This window comes from Carcharodon carcharias, chromosome 13 (genome assembly GCF_017639515.1).
Source record: "Carcharodon carcharias isolate sCarCar2 chromosome 13, sCarCar2.pri, whole genome shotgun sequence".
Lineage (NCBI taxonomy): Eukaryota > Metazoa > Chordata > Chondrichthyes > Lamniformes > Lamnidae > Carcharodon > Carcharodon carcharias.
This window is the reverse complement of record NC_054479.1, coordinates 93,392,199-93,411,682: the sequence shown is the minus strand read 5'-3', so window position 1 is coordinate 93,411,682 and position 19,484 is coordinate 93,392,199. Positions and strand designations below refer to the sequence as shown.

The 19,484-nt window shown below is 42.3% G+C and overlaps 1 protein-coding gene across 1 annotated transcript in view; it reads left to right on the top strand.

Annotated features, from left to right (window-relative positions):
• LOC121285481 (phosphatidylinositol 4-phosphate 3-kinase C2 domain-containing subunit beta-like) overlaps positions 1-19,484 on the top strand; it is a 247,697-nt gene that overhangs the window by 218,575 nt on the left and 9,638 nt on the right. The window contains exon 33 of the mRNA XM_041201950.1: positions 16,548-16,673. Within this exon, the coding sequence (XP_041057884.1) occupies positions 16,548-16,673 (126 nt within the window). The remainder of the gene's footprint in view (positions 1-16,547; positions 16,674-19,484) is intronic.

The following is a 19,484-nucleotide window of genomic DNA, read 5'->3' as shown; positions in this document are numbered from 1 at the left end:
TCGTACACCCAACAGCCTCAGTTTAGTGTCTTATCTGAAGGGCTGAACCCCTCGCAGCACAGTGCTCCCTCAATACTGCACTGAAGTGTGAGCCTATTTGTAATTTGCATTTGTAAGCTTGCCCCAATAGCTGCGTCATTCGGGGTGGTGATGGCATAGTGGTATTGTCACTGGACTATTATTCCAGAAACCCAGGGTAATGTTCTGGGGACTTGAGTTCAAATCCCACCATGGCAGATGGTGAATTTTGAATTCAATAAAAATCTGGAATTAAAAGTCTGATGAAGACCGTGAAACCATTGCCAATTGTTGTAAGAACCCATCTGGTTCACTAATGCCCTTTAGGGAAGGAAATCTACTGTCCTTACCTGGTCTGGCCTACATGTGACTCCAGACAGTTGATGCTTAAATGTCCTCTGAACAAGGGCAATTAGGGATGGGCAATAAATGCTGGCCCAGCCAGTGACACCCACATCCCATGAATGAAATAAAAGAAAAATCCTTGAAATGCCCAAGCAATGATTCAGTTGCCGGGGGAAGACGTCCTCCTTTCTGACGTTCATTTGCTCTCAAAGCATCTGCCTGTCTTCATGAGGGAACGAGGGACCCTGGATGATATCATGCAGCCCACTGTTTCGATAACTCACTCTTCACTATTGCCTTTGAAAACTATACCATTCCTTGAAGAGGCTGCCTTTAAGTAGTATCTGCTCCAACAGATTTCCAGTCATCCCAGTGGGCCAGCTGTTGAAAAGGAGCACAATCAATGCTGACAGTTTATCCATTCCGTACAAAGAAGGTCTAATCAAGAAAACTGAACATACCTCCCGCCAAATATATCTGGTGGACGGAAGAGTCCTATGCCAGGCTCATATACACTGGGTATGAGTATTACTCCCACTCTGCACTGTAAAGAGCTTTCATGGTGCATGAATGGGCAGCCCTGGAAACTGATAAAAATTAAATGAATACCTAAAATTGATCAATGTGAAATGAGCAGTACAACCAACTTATAGTGAGCATTACAAAAACAGAATTACCTGGAAAAACTCAGCAGGTCTGGCAGCATCGGCGGAGAAGAAAAGAGTTGACGTTTCGAGTCCTCATGACCCTGTTGTACCAGTGCAACTGGTACACTAATCTCCTTTAGGGAAGGAAATCTACCATCCTTCCCCAGTCTGCCTTATCTATGACATCAGGCTCACTCCATCATGGTTGACTTTTAGTTGCTCAATGAAGTGACCTAGCAATACATTTAGTTGCCCTCAGTTGTATCAGTTCAGTGTGGCCAGGAATTGGCAATAAAAGCCCATCTTGTCAGTGATGCCCAAATCCTCAGAATGAAAAAGAAACCAAAGCTGTATTTTTCTACTTGGTTGATGGAAGAATGTTTGTATTTTTGCAGCAGGGATAAAGAGCCCTCAGTATGTTCTGTTTACAGATCTGCCAGGAGCTGATAGTCAACAACATTTGAAAGCAAAACTCATGGAGGAGGTGGGGGGGGTGGGGAGGGGGTGTCGGCGGTAACGTTTTGTGTTCACATTCCAAGAGAGGACCCTCGCCCACTCATTGCTTCAACGCATTGTTTCTAAGGCGATTGCAGGGTTTCCCTTCCCAGCACTCAGACATCTCCTATCCAAGATGAAAGATCTAACTCTCTTCAGCCTATCTTCAAGCACAACTATTTGTCATTAGGAATCAGTCTTGTTACTCTCTTCTGCACTCCTTCCAGCATCTGATTTTCTCCATTGTTCATCAACAACCAGTATCCAAGATGTTGTCTGACCAGAGCATCATACAGTTTGATCATGACTTTCTCTAACATGTATTTTACTGTTTTGGCTATGTAGTCCGACAATCCATTGGCTTTGTTGATTGTTGCTCTGTGTAGGTCAGACATATTGAGCGTCAAGTCCATTAAGACTCCTGGATCTCATTCAACTTTATCCTCAGCTATTTCAACACCATTTATGGAGCATATTTGATGCCGACATTCCCTTCCTTTGTGCACTATTTCATCTTTAATTGTACTAAATTCCATCTGTCATTCCAATTTGAGGAATTTGCCATTGAGTTTTGGGTAGGTAAGCATCTTCTCTGTAAGATATACCAGCATGAAGAATTTGTGCTGGGGTTTGCTAATGTTTCATCTTTGCTAGTTCAGGCTTTGTGCCAGGTTCTAGATAGGGCAACATGTTGAAGTAAGAGAAGAAGATTTAACACTTCTCAAAATGTTTCTGCCTCCAACAGTCATTTGCCTGGCGCCGCTTTCATACTCCCATAATCATTAATCAGCACAATGCTGGAAGTAGCAATTCATCCCCTAGCAACATGCAACAAAAGCACAGCATGGATATAATCCTTGTCTTTGAAAGATTCAATCTTTTTGTCATTTTATCTGATCAGTGCACAGCAAACATTGTCAACGTTTGAAAATAACTCGTGGTTCAACTTTATCTTATGCAAATCAATTTTCAGAGTTATTCCAATTTGTTTGACACCAGTGATTCACACTGGGTTACAGCTCTGTATGGCAATGCTTGCCAATATTCACTTTGGCAATAAAGATTTTTTTGAAAAAAGACTTGCTTTTTAGGAATGAAATGGTAAGGCTGAGAGTCTCCCATATTGAGATTAACTGGTACTTGTACATCAGGGCCAGAATCTTCTGGTCGGCATGCGGGGGTGGGCCCTGCTCGCCGGTGCGTGAAATGAGGTGTGGTGACATCAAGCGTGCATCCCGACATCACCTGGCGTCATTCCGATCTTCAGTGCGGCTGCGCGCCCGCTGAACTGTCAAAGGCCTATTAAGGCCATTTAAAAATTAATTAAAAGGATTAACAGAGCTGCCCGTTCATCCTTGGCGGGCAGACGAAGAGCCCAGGCGGCCTTCGTATTTATCATGAAACCGCATCCAGGGGCGGGATGAGGAATCATGAACAATTTATAAATCAAATAAACTTTTTTATTAAAAGTCATTGACATATCCCAGCTCATGTGATACTCTTACATGAGGGGACATGTCTGAAAACATTTTTTTTTCTTTATTAAAAATTTAAATAATGAAATTAAACCCCCTGAGGCAGCTCCATGCCTCAGGGAGATTTCTGCGCTCTTTCACACGCATGCGCAAAAGAGCGCAGGCCCCAACTCAGCCTCCTTCCCTCACCTGCACAGAGAGTGCTCAGCACTTCTGGGTGCACGTCACGCTGGGCGGGCTTTAATTGGCCCGCCCATGTAAAATGGTGGCGCACAGCCGATCACGGGCAGCAGTTAGCTGTGCGCCCGCTCCCGCTCAGCCCCAAAGGGGAGAAAATTCTCCCCCAGGGATTATCAGCAGGTGGGGTTGGGGGGAACCAAGTAGTAATTTTTAGAATTTGTCCTGGAGATTATTGGCCTGTCATTGTATTTGTATTTTACTTTTACATCTCTCAAACATTAAAATAGTTCATCTATAGTTTGTTGGGAAAACCACAGCATTGCAAGTGGAGTTATAGTCATAGAACCATACAACACAGAAGAAGGCCCACCAAACCTTTGCATAAAAAAACTATCTACTTAGTCCCACTACCCTGTTTTACCCATTACTATTAAAATTTTTCTTAAATGATGATTATATCCAATTCCCATTTGAAAGTTGCTATTCCATCAGCTTCTATCACCCTTAAAGCCATTCCAGATTTTAACAACTTGCTGCGTAGGATAATTTCTCATCTCCCCTCCATTGAAGGAACTTCATCGGGACTCTAACACGTGTGTTCTATACATGTTTTGTGGCTTACGTTTTTTTGTTCAATATTGTAGTCCAGTCCATCTATGAACAAGTATCTGATTCAAGTAAAACATTCCAACTTGTTATTCCCAGCCACACACATACTAGAGAAATCTCTACCCAACCATGACTTGTATTGGCAAATACATTCATCAAAACACAGCAAATACTGTTAAGTTTGCTCAAACTGTCAACCAAGTCCTTAAAAAGGCGAACACTAAAAATTTAAATTGTATTCATGTCAAGCTTTGACTCACTGGGGAGCCCAAATCAGTCAGCATTGAGCAGTATCATTAACTAGGAGAGCTCACCAGAATAACAGCATCGCATTCACCAGAAGCTCAGGGTGGTTGGCATTGACTTTGTACAAGTAAAACATCCTATAAATCTAGTAACAACATATCTTCATTTTCCTATTGTTTTGTAACAGTAGGTTTTGATAGACATGAACTAAATTCAGCCAACTTTAGTCATCTCTAGTGAATATTCTTTCTTTCAAAAGTGATAAAACTAGATAATACCAGATATAATACACCTAACTGTCAGACATGATTCCCAAGGTGCTTAAGATGCATACTCTATTGAAAGTATCAATTTTTGTAACAATTATTGTCTTCATTGTTAAAACATTTAAGACCAATGAAGCCAAGTTAAAGGATAGGGAAATGATAACGCTGAAAAGAACAGCACCATTAGGTTGAACAAAGGGCACTTCATTTATATTTGATGCATTAGTTCACTGACCATTTTATGAATATACAGGCCAGGATCTCTCAGCATTGCACTTGGGGAAGTGGGGATCAAGGCCTGAATTTTTCCCTCATTGGGCGCGCACGATCGGCGGGCCCAGGAGAGGTTGGGAAATGGGCCCCCAAACACGATCAGCCCTTGACCGCGATTTCACTCTGGCTGGACAATTAACAGTCATCCAATGTGAAACGTGCGCTGAGAAGCTCAGTGCTGCCGGGAAGAGGGCGGGTGATGACATCACCGCGGGTGTGAGTGAGCGCTTCAAGAGAGCTCCCTGAAGGCAGACAGCTGCCTCAGAGAGCTGCAGACCGCATATAATAAAATAAAGCACAAAAAACCTGCAAAAATGTCCATGCCGCACAAACAAGCACCTGAAATCATACCTCATAAAAATGCTGTTCTCAGATATTTTTTTATTTTATTTCCTAACTGAGATTTCATCCCACCTTTGGGTGAGGTTTCATCAAAATTTCAACCAAAATCAGCCAATTCGCTTGAACGCCAACTGTAAGGTTGGACGGGCCATGAAAAATCACTGACAATTGCACCATTAATGGGCTTAATTGCTTAATTGTCGGAAGCATGCCCGCCAAGCGAAATATCGCGTGAGTGCATGATGGTAATGGGATGTTCACCCGACATCATCTTGCACAATTTTACGCCTGTTCGGGTCAGGCACGCCCCTGCCTGTGGAACATAAAATTCTGCCCCAAGTGTAGTTTTGCGGTGAAAAAGGGTTACAGGTTGGGGAAATAATTAGACCAGGTTGAGCAAATTTAATTCAGGCCCATTTTCAGGCCATATTTTTGTTCCTTATTTTTATCTAATAGTTTGATTTTTAGGTCAGTTTTCATGTATAATGCAGGCTTGGTGGGTGAGGCATCCCGCTCACTTGCCTGGTGATATTGGGAGGCCTGATCGAGCTCTGCTGGCCAGGCCTTCTCATTTAAGCAACCAGCTCTCATATTGGGAATGAGGAAAAGCTGGTGAGAAAAATCACCATGGCCCTTATGGACTAGGGCAGGGGTCATCTGAGGTTAAACACAGCAGCAGGCAGTAGCAACAGGTAAACTGTATGAGCAGGCAGACATAGCAGCAAGGGCTTGAACGTATGGAAGACTTTGGTGCTTAAAATTCCTAAGAGGCTGAAAAAATTGAATGGCTGATCTGCTTCCAGTTTTCCCAAACTGCAGTTAAAAGTCAACCACATTGGCTTGTAACTGGAGTCTCATATAGGCCAGACCAGTTAAGAATTGCAGGTTTCCTTCCCTAAAAGACATTGGTGAAGCAGATAGGTTTTTACAACAATCTCAACAGTTTCATGGTCACTTTTACTGATAACAGCTTTATCCTAGATCTTTTTGAACTGATTTCAAATCATTATAATTCCACGCTAGGACTTGGATTTGGCCACGAGAATACTAGTCTGGTAACATAACCACAACCCTACCCGTTCTGTAACTAGTGAAGTGAAGTTATGAGATGCTATGTTCATCTCGCCTACAATATATGGTTATTACCACACAACATCAACCTGCACCAAAAAAAAAATTGTCTCAAAGATTTAGTAACATTCTTATAAGTCTATAGTTTGGTCCCAACAGTAGACCTACAAATCCTGGTTCACAGAATGTGATTAATGTAACGAAAAAGCGGATGTACTCAAAGTCCTTGGAACTGATGATACAGAAATACTCCAGAGTTTTTGTATAGCCTTGATTGCAATCCAAAACATGCATCATTTACCATCTAATTTGTTCTTGTGTACATCAGGCCTGAGGTTTAACTTGTACCTCAAAGTCCTGAGAGGAATTAAGATCTTTTTTATTTCCATTTGACTTTATTGTTTATAGAAGGGGAGGATGTTAAAAAATGCATGAAAACCACTCAGAATACCATTGTCCATGGAGTCTGTCACAGTCTGGTTTACGTCACTACCTCAGGCTATCATATCATGAAACAAATCAGATATGCAACATTCCAAGTACTAGCTAAGATATAAGGAATCTGACAAACAATTGAAACCCCAGGTAGAATAAAACAATGCTATCTGTTAACAGATTTATTTTGTGATTTAGCTCCACAACACAGACATGGACTAAATGAGGATTTTTTGGAGAGGGGGTTGAAGGTGGGGTGAGGTAATAATTCATCTTATGCACCGAGACGGAATGGATGAAAACCACTGCAGTTTATTCATTTTATTCATGAATTCCACACTGCTGAGCAATCCTGTCATGATCAGAGGGACCTCTCTTTTAACACACAGTAAACTGCTCAGCCAAGAAGCGTGAGTTATTGTTCTCTGGCGTTTGCTTCAGAGTCACTTGACGAGTATAATTTATAGCTGTGTTTATTCTCTTGTTGTACAGCGGCCAGCCCAGGCCCATAGCCTTCTATTTCCTGTGTTTTCTCATGCCGTGACCTTGTGCATGACTTCATACCTCCACATTATCCTCTCTGTATTGGGCATGTTGTTCCAGCCTCTCATCACACTGTGACCAGCTGTTATTTATTACAAACTCTCCCTGTGTTAATATCAACACCCTACTGCTTTCACACTGAAACAAAATGTTGGCCCAGTGTTTTTGCAGTTTGCATGTTCTGGCATCTTTCAGCTTTAAAAGCAATACGTATTGCCTTTTCAAATGCCTTTCTTTCAATTCATTGTCGTATTTGATCTTTTACCAAAAGATCTGTATTTTACAAACCCTATTTCATCCTGGAAGCCAACCAGTTGTTTAATATCATTCAAACAAATATTGCTTCTTAATTATGATTAGTGGTGGAAATTCTAAAAACAATCTACCAGAGGATGAAATTTTAAAAGCAAATTATTTCAAAGAAAATCTAGTGGAATATTATTCAGTTATACAGCCCTCTCCCCTCCCCCAACCAACTCCCCCACCCTGCCCGTTGACCCCGATACTGCTGCCATTTTAAATCTGAGGGATCTTGCACTTGGGAACACAAATACTATTCCCAGTCATCAGGGCTTGAGTGAGCTCCTGAAATTGAAGGGGAATTTTTCTGAACGTTCTTTTCCTCTTAAGCCTATATTTTTACCTCTTCCAGGAGATTTCATAGTTTCTAGGTAGGGTTGGAAGTGTTTATATTGTGGCTCGCAAGATATCACAATTATATGGGACAGGCTGAATGGACCAGGCGGTCTCTTCCTGTCTGGCATTTTTGTCTGTTCCACCCACTTGTAGCCCAGCTATGGGTTCTCTGCAGGACAATGGGTGGCTCAGTCAGGTCACTGTCCCCATCAGCATAGCATGGGGTTTGACAGAGATTGTTACTGAGTAATGAACTCCTGAACCCAAATTTCAGCTAAATTAAATTAGCATGTTCAAGGAGCAAAGTATGAAGAGAATAAACAAAAATGTTGATGTCATTTGAAAATATTTTACACAAACTGTTCATTGGGCACGCGGGTAAATTTTGAGAGTCCCATTGCATGGGCGTGTAGTTTGGAAAATTATTTATTCAGGAGTGCCAATTGGTGTGAATCTGAGCAGTGCTCCCATCAAATGAGAGCAGGTCCGGAACAGTGAGACAAAATTTAACTATAATGTGCTTGCTGTTATTCTGCACATTCCTTTGGTGTTGCTATAGTACAATAACATGGACAGAGGAAGTCAGATTTAGCTCCCAGTCTGCCATGACATTTGCACAGGCCCCATGCAAAGATATGCTCCCTAGTCTGCACCATGATATCTGGTGGGGTGAAGAAGGGATGGTTATTAATAAATAAAAATCAATTGTACTCTGGTAAATCTTTTTACTTATACCTTATAATTTTGATTATTTGTTCTTCACTCATATAAAACCAAACAAACAATGCCAGATAGGTACTTAAAAAGGAAATTAGGAGAGTAAAAAGGGGCATGAAAAAACATTGGCAGGTAAAATAAGGGAAAATCCAAAGTTATTTTACAAGTACATTAAGAGAAAGAGGATAACTAGGGAAAGAGTAGGGCCCATCAAGGACCGTAGTGGTAATTTTTGTGTGGAGCCAGAAGACGTAGATAGGGTTCTAAATGTCAGTGTTCACAAGTGAGAGGGACGACATGGGTATGAAAATCAGGCAGAAGGACTGTGATATAATTAAAGAAATTAGCACTGAAAGGGAGGAGGTTCTAAGTGGTCTGGCAGGTTTAAAAGTAGATAAATCTCCAGGCCCAGATGAAATGTATCCCAGGCTGTTGAGTGAGGCAAGGGAGGAGATAGCAGAGGCGCTGGCAATAATTTTCAATGCCTTTCTGGCCGCAGGAGAGGTGCCAGAGGACTGAAGGACAGCCAATGTGGTACTGTTAGTCAAGAAGGGAGGAAGGGATAAACCAGGGAACTACAGGCCAGTCAGTCTAACCTCAGTGGTGGGGAAACTATTGGAAGCAATTCTGAGGGACAGAATTAATCTATACTTGGAGAGGCAGGGATTAATCAGGGACAGTCAGCATGGTTTTGTTAAGTGGAGGTCATATCTGACCAATTTGATTGAATTTTTCAAAGAGGTGACCAAGTGTGTAGATGAGGGCAATGCATTTGATGTAGTCTACTTGGACTTTTGATGAGGTCCCGCATGAGAGACTGATAATAAAGGTAAGAGCCCATGGGATCCAAGGCAATTTCGCAAATTGGATCCAGAATTGGCTGAGTGGCAGGAAGCAGAGGGTGATGGTCGAGGGGTGTTTTTGTGTCTGGGTGCCTGTGTCTAGTGGGGATCCACAGGGTCCCTTGCTGTTTGTGGTATATATAAACGATTTAGACTTGAATGTAGGAGGGTTGATCAGTAAGTTCCGCTTACACTAAGTTCGTGGATGACACGAAAATTGGTGGCGTGGTAAATAGTGAAGAGGATAGCCTTAGATTACAGGAGGATATAGATAGGCTGGTCAGATAGGCTGATCAGTGGCAAATGGAATTTAATCCGGATAAATGTGAGGTGATGCATTTGGGCAGGACAAACAAGGCGCGGGAATGCACGATGAATGGTAGGATCCTGGGAAGTACCGAAGATCAGAGGGACCTTGGTGTACATGTCCACTTGTCCCTTAAGTAAGCGGGACAGGGAGGTATGGTGATTAAGAAGGCATATGGGATACATGCCTTTATTAGCCAAGGCATAGAATATAAGAGCAGGGAGGCTATGCTGGAACTGTATAAAACACTGGTTAGGCCACAGCTAGAGCATTGCATGCAGTTCTGGACTCCACATTATAGGAAGGATGTGATTGTACTAGAGAGAGTGCAGAGGAGATTTACCAGGATGTTGCCTGGGCTGGAGAATTTTAGTTATGAGGAGAGATTGGATAGGCTGGGGTTATTCTCCCTGGAGCAGAGGAGATTGAGGGGGGACATGATTGAGGTGTATAAAATTATGAGGGGCATAGATAGGATAGACAGGAAGGAACTGTTCCCCTTGGCGGAGGGATCAGTAACCAGGGGACATAGATTTAAGGTAAGGGGCAGGAGGTTTAGAGGGGATGTGAGGAAGAATTTTTTCACCCAGAGGGTGATGGGAATCTGGAACTCTCTGCCTGAAAGGGTGGTAGAGGCAGAAACCCTCATAACATTTAAGTAGTATTTGGATGTGCACTTGCGATGCCATGGCATACAAGGCTGTGGGCCTAGTGCTGGAAAATGGGATTAGAATAGTTAGATACTTGTTTAACCGGTGCAGACTTGATAGGCCGAAGGTCCTTTTTCTGTGCTGTAGACCTCTATAACTCTATGAGGTAAAAACTATCTTGTCTATCCATCCTGTCCCACACAATTGTGATACCTTGTGTGTTCCATTATATATACGCCCCATCCCACCTGAAACTATGTGATCCCCCCAGGAGAGTTGAATAAGCAGGCGATAACACAGACCAATTTGGGGTAATAGAAGACAGGGAGTTGGGATAAAGGGAGCATTTTCAGGATGGCCAACCTGTAACTAGCGGAGTGCCACAGGGGTCAGTGCTGGGGCCACGGTTATTTACAATATATATTAATGACTTGGATGGGGGAAGTGAATGTACTATCACCAAGTTTGCGAATGACACAAAAATAGGTGGGAAGGCAAGTGGTGAGGATGACACAAAGAATCTACAGATAGACACAGGTAGGTTAAGTGAGTGGGCAAAAACTTGGCAGATGGAATATAATTTAGGAAAATGTGTGGTTATGCACTTTGGCAGGAAGAATAGAGGAGCTGAATATTATTTAAAAAGAGAAAGACTGCAGAAAGCTGCAGCCTGAGGGATTTGGGGGTCCTTGTGCATGAATCCTAAAAAGCTTACATACAAGTTTAGCAGGTAATAGGGAAGGCAAATGGAATGTTGGCCTTTATTTCAAAGGGAATGGAATATATAAATAAGGGAGTCTTGCTAAAACTATACAAGGCACTAATTAGACCACACCTAGAATACAGCGAACAGTTTTGGTCCCCTTATCTAAGGAAAGATATACTGGCATTGGAGGCAATCCAGAGAAGGTTCGCTAGGTTGATCCCAGGTATGGAGGGATTTTCTTATGAGAGGTTGAGTAGGTTGGGCCTGTACTCATCAGAGTTTAGAAGAATGAGAGGTGACCTTATTGAAACATAAAAGATTCTTAGGGGGCTTGACAGGGTAGATGCTGAGAGGTTGTTTCCCCTTGTGGGAGAGTCTAGGACCAGAGGGCAAAACCTCAGAGTAAGGGGTTGCCCATTTAAGATGGAGATGAGGAGGAATTTCTTCTCTCAGAGAGTAGTGAATCTGTGGAATCCTTTACCGCAGAGGGCTGTAGAGGCTGGGACATTAAGCATTTTCAAGGCTGAGATAGATAGACTTTTAATCAGTAAGGGAATCAAGGGTTATGGGCAAAAGGCAGGAAAGTGTTGAGGATTATCAGATCAGCCTTGATCTCATTGAATGGCGGAGCAGACTTGATGGGCCAAATGGCCTACTTCTGCTCCTACGTCTTCTGGTCTTATGGGTAAAAATAAATCTGGGAAATTCCTGTCCGACCTCTCCAGGCGATGGAAACTAGTCGAAGATATCAATCTGCCCCTGAAATTCCAAAAATATTTGCCTTTTGTATGAGCTAGTGTCTATCCCAACCAGCTATAGGTCCAGATCTCATCTGAAGGAATTCAGTGAGTCGGTGTCCACACATGAGTCAGCAACCTGTTTCAGAGGTTTAATATTCTCTGGGGAAAAAAACACAACCTCAATTTGGCCTTATACAACTTAAAATTATGACCCAGGGTCCTACCTAACCAATTTAATTTGAACAAGCTGTTAATTGGAACATAACCTATTCCATTCATCATCTTATAGACCTCAATCAGAACACCCCTAAATCTAGACTTCTCTGAAGTATACAGTCCCAATTCTTTTAGCCTATACTTTAAACTGGTAATTAGTCTAATGGCCTTCTTCTGCACCATTTTCAAAGTCTAAATGTCACCCACCAAGTGAGGAAACCAAAACTGGACACAGCATTTCAATTGAGGCCCTGACCAAGGTCTTGTACAAGGACAAAATAGTAAACCTTGTCTTATACTCAATTGCCCTGTGAATGTACACCAACACCCTGTCAGCTCTAGTTATTGCTGCATGGCATTATTGTTCATATGTCTAGAATGCCCAGATCCGTTACTTTTTCTACCTTCTATTTGAACCTGTGAAGGATGTATTTATTGCTGTGAGATGAAGAGAGAGGTAAAGAATATTACTAATGTTTGTCTATTTCAAAAGACAAGAATACTTAGTTAGGGCCAGACTAATGCTTTGGCCTATTAAGGCTCATATCCCAGGACCCCAGACAAATAGGGGGCCTTGAGTAATCCCCAGGCATTGTTGCGAGCAACCTGGGAGTTAATTTGAGGGCTGGACATATACCAAGAATGTTGTTGGTCGCTGATTCTTGTCTGTCAAGGAAGGACAGTGCAGAAACCAAGACACTCAGGTGACTGTGAAAATAGAGTTCAGCATTTACCCATCATGCTTGTGGTTTGCATGAGCTTCTCGGTTCTCAGAACTTCTTGCATGAGGTGCAACAAGTCCTACTGCCAAACCTTCTCACCCCAGCCCCATGAAAACTGCTGTGGTGCAGTCTGTAGGGGCATGGATTTATTTGCCCTCCACTTCCCTTTCCTGTCATTCTCAGGTCTCTTGTGCAGTAGTAGTGGGCCTTATTTTGTTATCTTACTTTAAATGGGATAAATGTCAGTGTGCTAGCTGGTAACTGACTAAACTGAGAATGTAGGCAGTCAAATTAAACCCTATGGCAGAGAACAATGTAGGACAGCAAACCACCGATTCTAAATACACAAGGTAGTATCTCTAAGGCTCTTAGAACAAGACTAGTCAACAGTCTCTTTTAACGCTCAGGATGGGATGTACTATGAGGGGTGATGAAGGAGTAGTCTTTGCATGGCCACAATAATTCTTAATCTGGCTTTTTATTTCAGCACGATCAGTTTTATTTCACAGGAGGAAAGAACCCATACACTCATTACTCAATCAATCTGTGCACCTACACAAAACTGCAGTTCGTGGGATCTTGTTATGAGAAAATAGGCTGCTGCATTCTTGCATAACCACAAGGAATGCACTCCAAAAATAACTCATTTGTGGTGAAGCCATGAGAAGGCAATATATAAATAGTTGCTTGATAGTAGAGAACTTGAGTTTTGTAAAGAAACATGCTGTTGCAACTTTTCATCTTACACTCATCAAGACAGGTGCAAGAAGACCAAATTTCAAAGGAAGCAACAATTAATAATGCATGAGAAAAGGGTGCTGATTGGTTGGCCAGCCAGCTCTGATTGGTCAAGGTATTGCCATGGAGAAAGCACCAGGCAGTTATTGTTTCCCATGCTTCTGTTTAATTAAAAAAGGTACAAAGCCTGAACATGCTCTTTCTGCATGCAGAGGACAGGGCTGTGCATATTTATATGTAGCTTCTAGCAAGCGTAAGTGAGCTACATTGTGAGCCTAACTGATAATCTTAAGTTGTTGACTTGCCTACCAATCAGCACTCTGTACTGATAAATATAAATTGTTTTAACCTTATATTGGTATTCTTGAAAAGTGTCCAATAAGTGCAAGATGAAAAGCTTTGACATGTCTCTTTTTTCAACAATACTCAAATCTTAAATTGGTTGTTAGTGTAAGCCTTAGCACACTCAGGATTGTTCAGCCCAATCAAGGAATCACATCTAATGTTAGACATTATGCTCTGAGTTTTGCAAGCAGGGGCTGGTTGAGTATGGTCAGTACTCTGCCTATTGTGAACAGCCAAAGGGATGTGCTGTTTGATATGATCTGTCAGTCCTTGGGATGTAGGGCCTATATACCTGACATCACACCAGTACTGAAATTCATATACCATATTATTCATTTGTGTGGTAGGCAGAACATCTTTTTGGCTTGATGGCAGTATCCTGTTAGTGGAGAACACCACTCGTGTTGCCACTGTATAGTAGTAGTATGAAATGGCTAGCTTCACCTGTTGCTTAAATTTTTGAGACACCTTACACTTCCAGGGTAATTTGAGGTAGATTGGGCACTTTTCAGGTCCAAAAGTGGAGATCTTTGGCCCACTTTGAGTATGCATGATACATAGTGAGCAGTGATTTGATCAGGGTAGCCATTATCCTGCAAGATAGCTTTGATGCACCCTATTTCAACATCAAGCTTGTACAGTGAGCAAATGGCTCAGACCCTATTTATGAGATTGTTGATAAGGTCAATCTTATAGTGCATGGAGCTGTAGGAGTCCAGATGCATATATTGACAAGTGAAGGTAGGCTTGGGGTAGACAGCAGTAGAGAACCCATTAGCAGATTTCTCAACTAGCACATCAAGGATAGGGAGCTCTATAGACTGCTCCATTTCAAAGATGAATTTGAGCATGGGATGGAACCTATCAAGGTGTGTAAGGATATTCTTACATTCAGCTGTAGATCCAATAATAACATATGTATCATCTATGTATTGGAAAGATGAAAGGGGTAGGTGGTTATGGCAAAATCCATCAAAAATGCATTTCACGTGAAAACGTTAGCAAAAGATGGGCCTAGAGGGGATCCCATGGCAACACCACCCATTTGGGCATACATAGTGACATAGTGTACATAGTAAAGCTGAACTCAACTGCACATGTTGCTAAGTTCCTAAGTTCAATGAATACGGATTCAGAAAATGGCAGCACATCTAGATTGCCATGATATAGTGATGCAGCACAAATGTCAATGGTTTCCTTGAGTGGCACATTAGTGAATAGGCTCATAATGTTGAATGAGCGCATGGACATGGCATTGCTATAAATATACAGGTTGTGTATAGTCTTCACAAAGGTGAAGGACTCCTTCAGTCACTTAGAACTGCTGGTGGCAACTCACTCAACCATTTGACCAATTCATGTTGTGCAGAACCAGTCATAGATAAGAAAGGGTGTAATGGGACATCATTTTTGTATATCTTGCGCAGCCTGTACATACATGGACATAGGATTCGTCCTCATGGTTCACTATCATATACATAAAGCAGCTCATTACTCTTACATAATTCTAATAAGTATTTTTGTAACTTACTTTTGAGTAGGGCTGTGTGGTTATGCTTGGCGGCAGGTTCAATGGCTATGAATTTTGACCTGTCATTAAGAATGGCATGCATTTTGTCAAATAATTCATACTTGTTAAGGATGACTATTCCAGTCCCTTTGACCGGTTTACAAATAATGGCTATCCCAATCAGATCATTGCTCCCTGTGTATCGCACATATGAATGGGCCTAAGGCTGCCACTTTTGGTGCTAAAAAGTGCCCACCCTATCTCAAATTACCCCAAAGGCCAGGCTAATGCTCTGGGGACATAGGTTCAAATCCCACCACAGCAGTTGGAGGCATTCAAATTCAATTAATAAAAATCTGGAATTGAAAGTTAATCTCAGTGATGGTGACCATGAAACCATCATTGATTGCTGTAAAAACCCATCTAGTTCACTAACATCCTTTAGGCAAGGAAATCTGCCATCCTTACCTGGTTTGGCCTATATGTGACTCCAGATCCACAGCAATGTGATTGACTCTTAACTGCCCTCTGAAATGGCCTAGCAAGCCTCTCGGTTCAAGGTTACTTAGGGATACAAAGGTGGCCTTGCCAGCGATGCTCACATCCCGTGGAAAAATAAGTTAAAAAAAAAACATTTCACACTGCTACTAAGTATCAGCAACACGAGTGGTATTCTCCATCAACCAAAAAGACATCTGCCTACCACTCAAATGAGCTGTGTGGTTTGTGAACTTCAGTGTCAGTATGATGCCAGTACGCCTCCACAACAGGTGGATCATATCAAATAGCACATCCCTTCAGCTGTTTGTAATAGGCAGGGTACTGACTGTACTCAATCAGCCCAGGCATGCAAAACTCAGAACATAATGTCTAACATTAAATGTGATTCTGCAATTGGGCAGCACTTGCTGAACAATCCTGAATGCGCTCAGATTTACACTGCCAACCAATTTACGATTATCAGTCTTACACTTACGCTTGCTGGAAGCTACATAAATTCATACACAGTGTCCTGTCCTGTGCAAGTAGAAAGAACATGTACAGGCATTGCATTTTTTTAATTCAACAAAATATGGGGAACATTAGCTCCCTGGTGCTTTCTTCACAGCAATGCCTTGACCAATCAGTGCTGACTGGCCAACCAATCAGCACCCTTTTCTCATGTAGTATAAATTGTTGCTTCCTTTGAAATTCTTGCATCTGTCTTGATGAATGCAAGACAAAAAGCTTCAACAGCATGTCTCTCTTTTCAGCCATACACTAATATCAATATTGTTTTTTTATGTTACACATCTGGGATTGACCAATGTATGTGATGAATTAAATTTTTGGCAGAACATTTTTCAAGCATGTTATATGATAATAAAATGTTATTGGGCACCATTAAGAGCTGATGAACATTCTATAATTGCTGAGAATGGTTGCAGGAAGACAGTGGACTTATGTTTTTGTGACACACTTTTTCTCTCCCAGTTTTTACCAGATGGTTCCGCACCAGATGCCTATGTTAAGATCTACCTCTTACCAGATGCGGAGCGAATGACCAAAAGGAAAACAAAAGTGGTTCCGAAAAACAGCAATCCAACATATAATGAGATTGTAAGTATTTAACATTCCACGGGCAATTTGAATTATTTGCTCAACTGTGTCAGCTCACTCCCTATGGCACAAATCCTGAAAACACTCAGCTTAAGTGAATTCAAACTCTGATGCATGAAAAACATCAATGAAATTGGCCAAATGAGAGGCTCAAATCATAGTTTCCCAATGATTGGCCAACAAAGTCCACATTACATCATATGATCAATTGGCTAATGCAATACTGCTCATTATGTTCAGCTGTAATACCTGAGTTCTCACAAACTCTTAGAGCTGTCTCTGTCATGCTTACAACTACCTCCCCCCTTCCTAATGTCTATTGAACGGAGCATGAAAGATGCTTGCAGTGCACAGACCTACACTTCTCTTTACTGATTGCAAAGACCTTTCCAAACCTTCCCTAGTTTTGGCACACATAACAAATATGACCAATGAGATATATCCAGAGATTGAAGGGATATGTATGAGTCATGTTATAAACTGGAGAAACCAAACACAATCTGCATGCTCTCTCTCAATGTTCTTCTCCTTAAAAGGGGAGGGAGGCCAAGATAACAAGATAAATAATTCCAACAAAAACAAAAATACCTGGAAAAACTCAGCAGGTCCGACAGCATCTGTGGAGAGGGATACAGTTAACATTTCGAGTCCAAGTGACTCTTCATCAGAACTAAGGAAAATTAGAAAAAAGATGAAATATAAGTTGGTTTAAGGGGGGATGGGACAGGTAGAGCTGGATAGAGGGCCAGAGATAGGTGGAGATTGCCAAAAGATGTCATAGACAAAGAGGTATTGACGGTGGTGATATTAGCTAAGGAATATGCTAATGGGGACATTAAGGGTAGAAAGTAGGACAAACAAGAGACAGATAGCCCTAGTGGGGGTTGGGTGGGGGGGGGATCAAAATAGGCTGAACGGTAGAGATAAAACAATGGATGGAAATACATTTAAAAATAATGGAAATAGGTGGGAAAAGAAAAATATATATAAATTATTGGAAAAAGGGGGATCAGAAAGGGGATGGGGATGGAGGAGAGAGTTCATGATCTAAAGTTGTTGAACTCAATATTCAGCCCGGAAGGCTGTAAAGTGCCTAATCGGAAGATGAGGTGCTGTTCCTCCAGTTTGTGTTGAGCTTCACTGGAACATTGCAGCAGGCCAAGGACAGACATGTGGGCAAGAGAGCAGTGTGGTGTGTTGAAATGGCAAGTGACAGGGAGGTCTGGGTCATGCTTGTGGACAGTCCAACACCCCACTTGAAATCACACTAGGCAACCTACACCAAATAGATCCAAGCCAGCTAGAAAAAACATGAGAAAAACAACACCAAGGCTATGCTTCATGAGCTGGTCCAGTTTGATTCTTGTTGTCAAAACTGAAAATGCTGGAACTACTCAGCAGCATCCGAGGAGAGAGGAACAGCAGGCCCTGAGCTTTCATCGGAACTCCAGGGCAGGTCCTGGTGAAAAGTCACGGATGAAAGATCAGGATCTACTGCTTGTCCCTCAACAGATGCTGCCAGACCTGCTGGGTATTTCCAACATTTTGTTTTATTTCAGATTTCCAGCTTCCGAAGAATTTTGCTTTTGGTTATTGTTATTAGCTCCATTACTGAAAGTGGGTGGAGGTAAAATTTTGGCCTGTTTATTAGTTTGTCTGTAAATAATATATCTCAAAAACTAATGAATGCATTTCAAAGAAAGTTGGTTTACAGATGGGGTACAGTCCAAAGAAGATCTAATTTGTTTTTGATGAAGATCCAGATTCAGATCCTGGAATTTTTTTAAGGATCTGCTTCTAGGGCGAATTGACTTTTTCTTAGAATATCTTAGAAAGATAAAGTTTGGCACAACGTTAAACATGAATTTCAAAAAAAAATTGAGGTATGAAAAGAAACAACTTTCTTAGTGAAAAACCAATGGCCGAGATTTTCCGGACCCACCATGGGGAATGCAGAGGACCAGCCAAGAGCCCATTGACTTTTGGCAGGACTGGATGATCCTGGCAGCATGTGAAAATCCCACCCAATGATTAATAAATATAGATGAGTATTCAGTGAGCATGTGTGTGTCCAGCTCACTCTCAGTCTCAGGGTGCTCACTTACTCACCCTCACCCACTGTGGGAGTGGATGAGAGTGTATGTTGGTGTGTGTGGATGAGGATCAATGAGAACTCTGATACTGGGCATGAGCCAGACTTATAGACACACTCTCCTCGCACTATTTCTCTCTCTCTTCCCCCTCACACTCTCTATCCCCTCTCTAACCCCCTCATACTCTCTACCACCCTCTCACAGTCTCTATCTCCAAATCAGTCTCTACCCTCTCTCATGTTCTCTCATCTCCTTCATACTCTCTCACTCCCCTCACACTCTCCCACTGCCCTCACACTCTCTCCTACCTTCACACACTCTCACCCCTCACACTCACTCTCACCCCCCGACACTGTCTCACCCCCTTCACACTCTCAACCTCCTCATACTGTCCCTCCCTCTCACACTCTTTTCCCCACCCCTCACATTCTCTTCCCACTCCTCACACTCTCTCCCACTCCTCACCACCACCACACATTCTGTTCCTCACAGTCTTCAGTCACTCACTTACTCAGAACGCCAGTGGGCCCCACTCCCGCTGCCTCGTGTTCTGTTCTGGCACGCTGGAGACACGCTCGAACTTGCCTGGGCCCTGCCCTGGGTGCCTGAGCCCCATGGACCCAGGCTGAACTCGCCTGAAACCCATTCTGACTGCCTCATGCTCCTCTCCGGCCTGCTTAGGTCCCGCTCAGGACACCTGGGCCCTATTTCGGCTGCC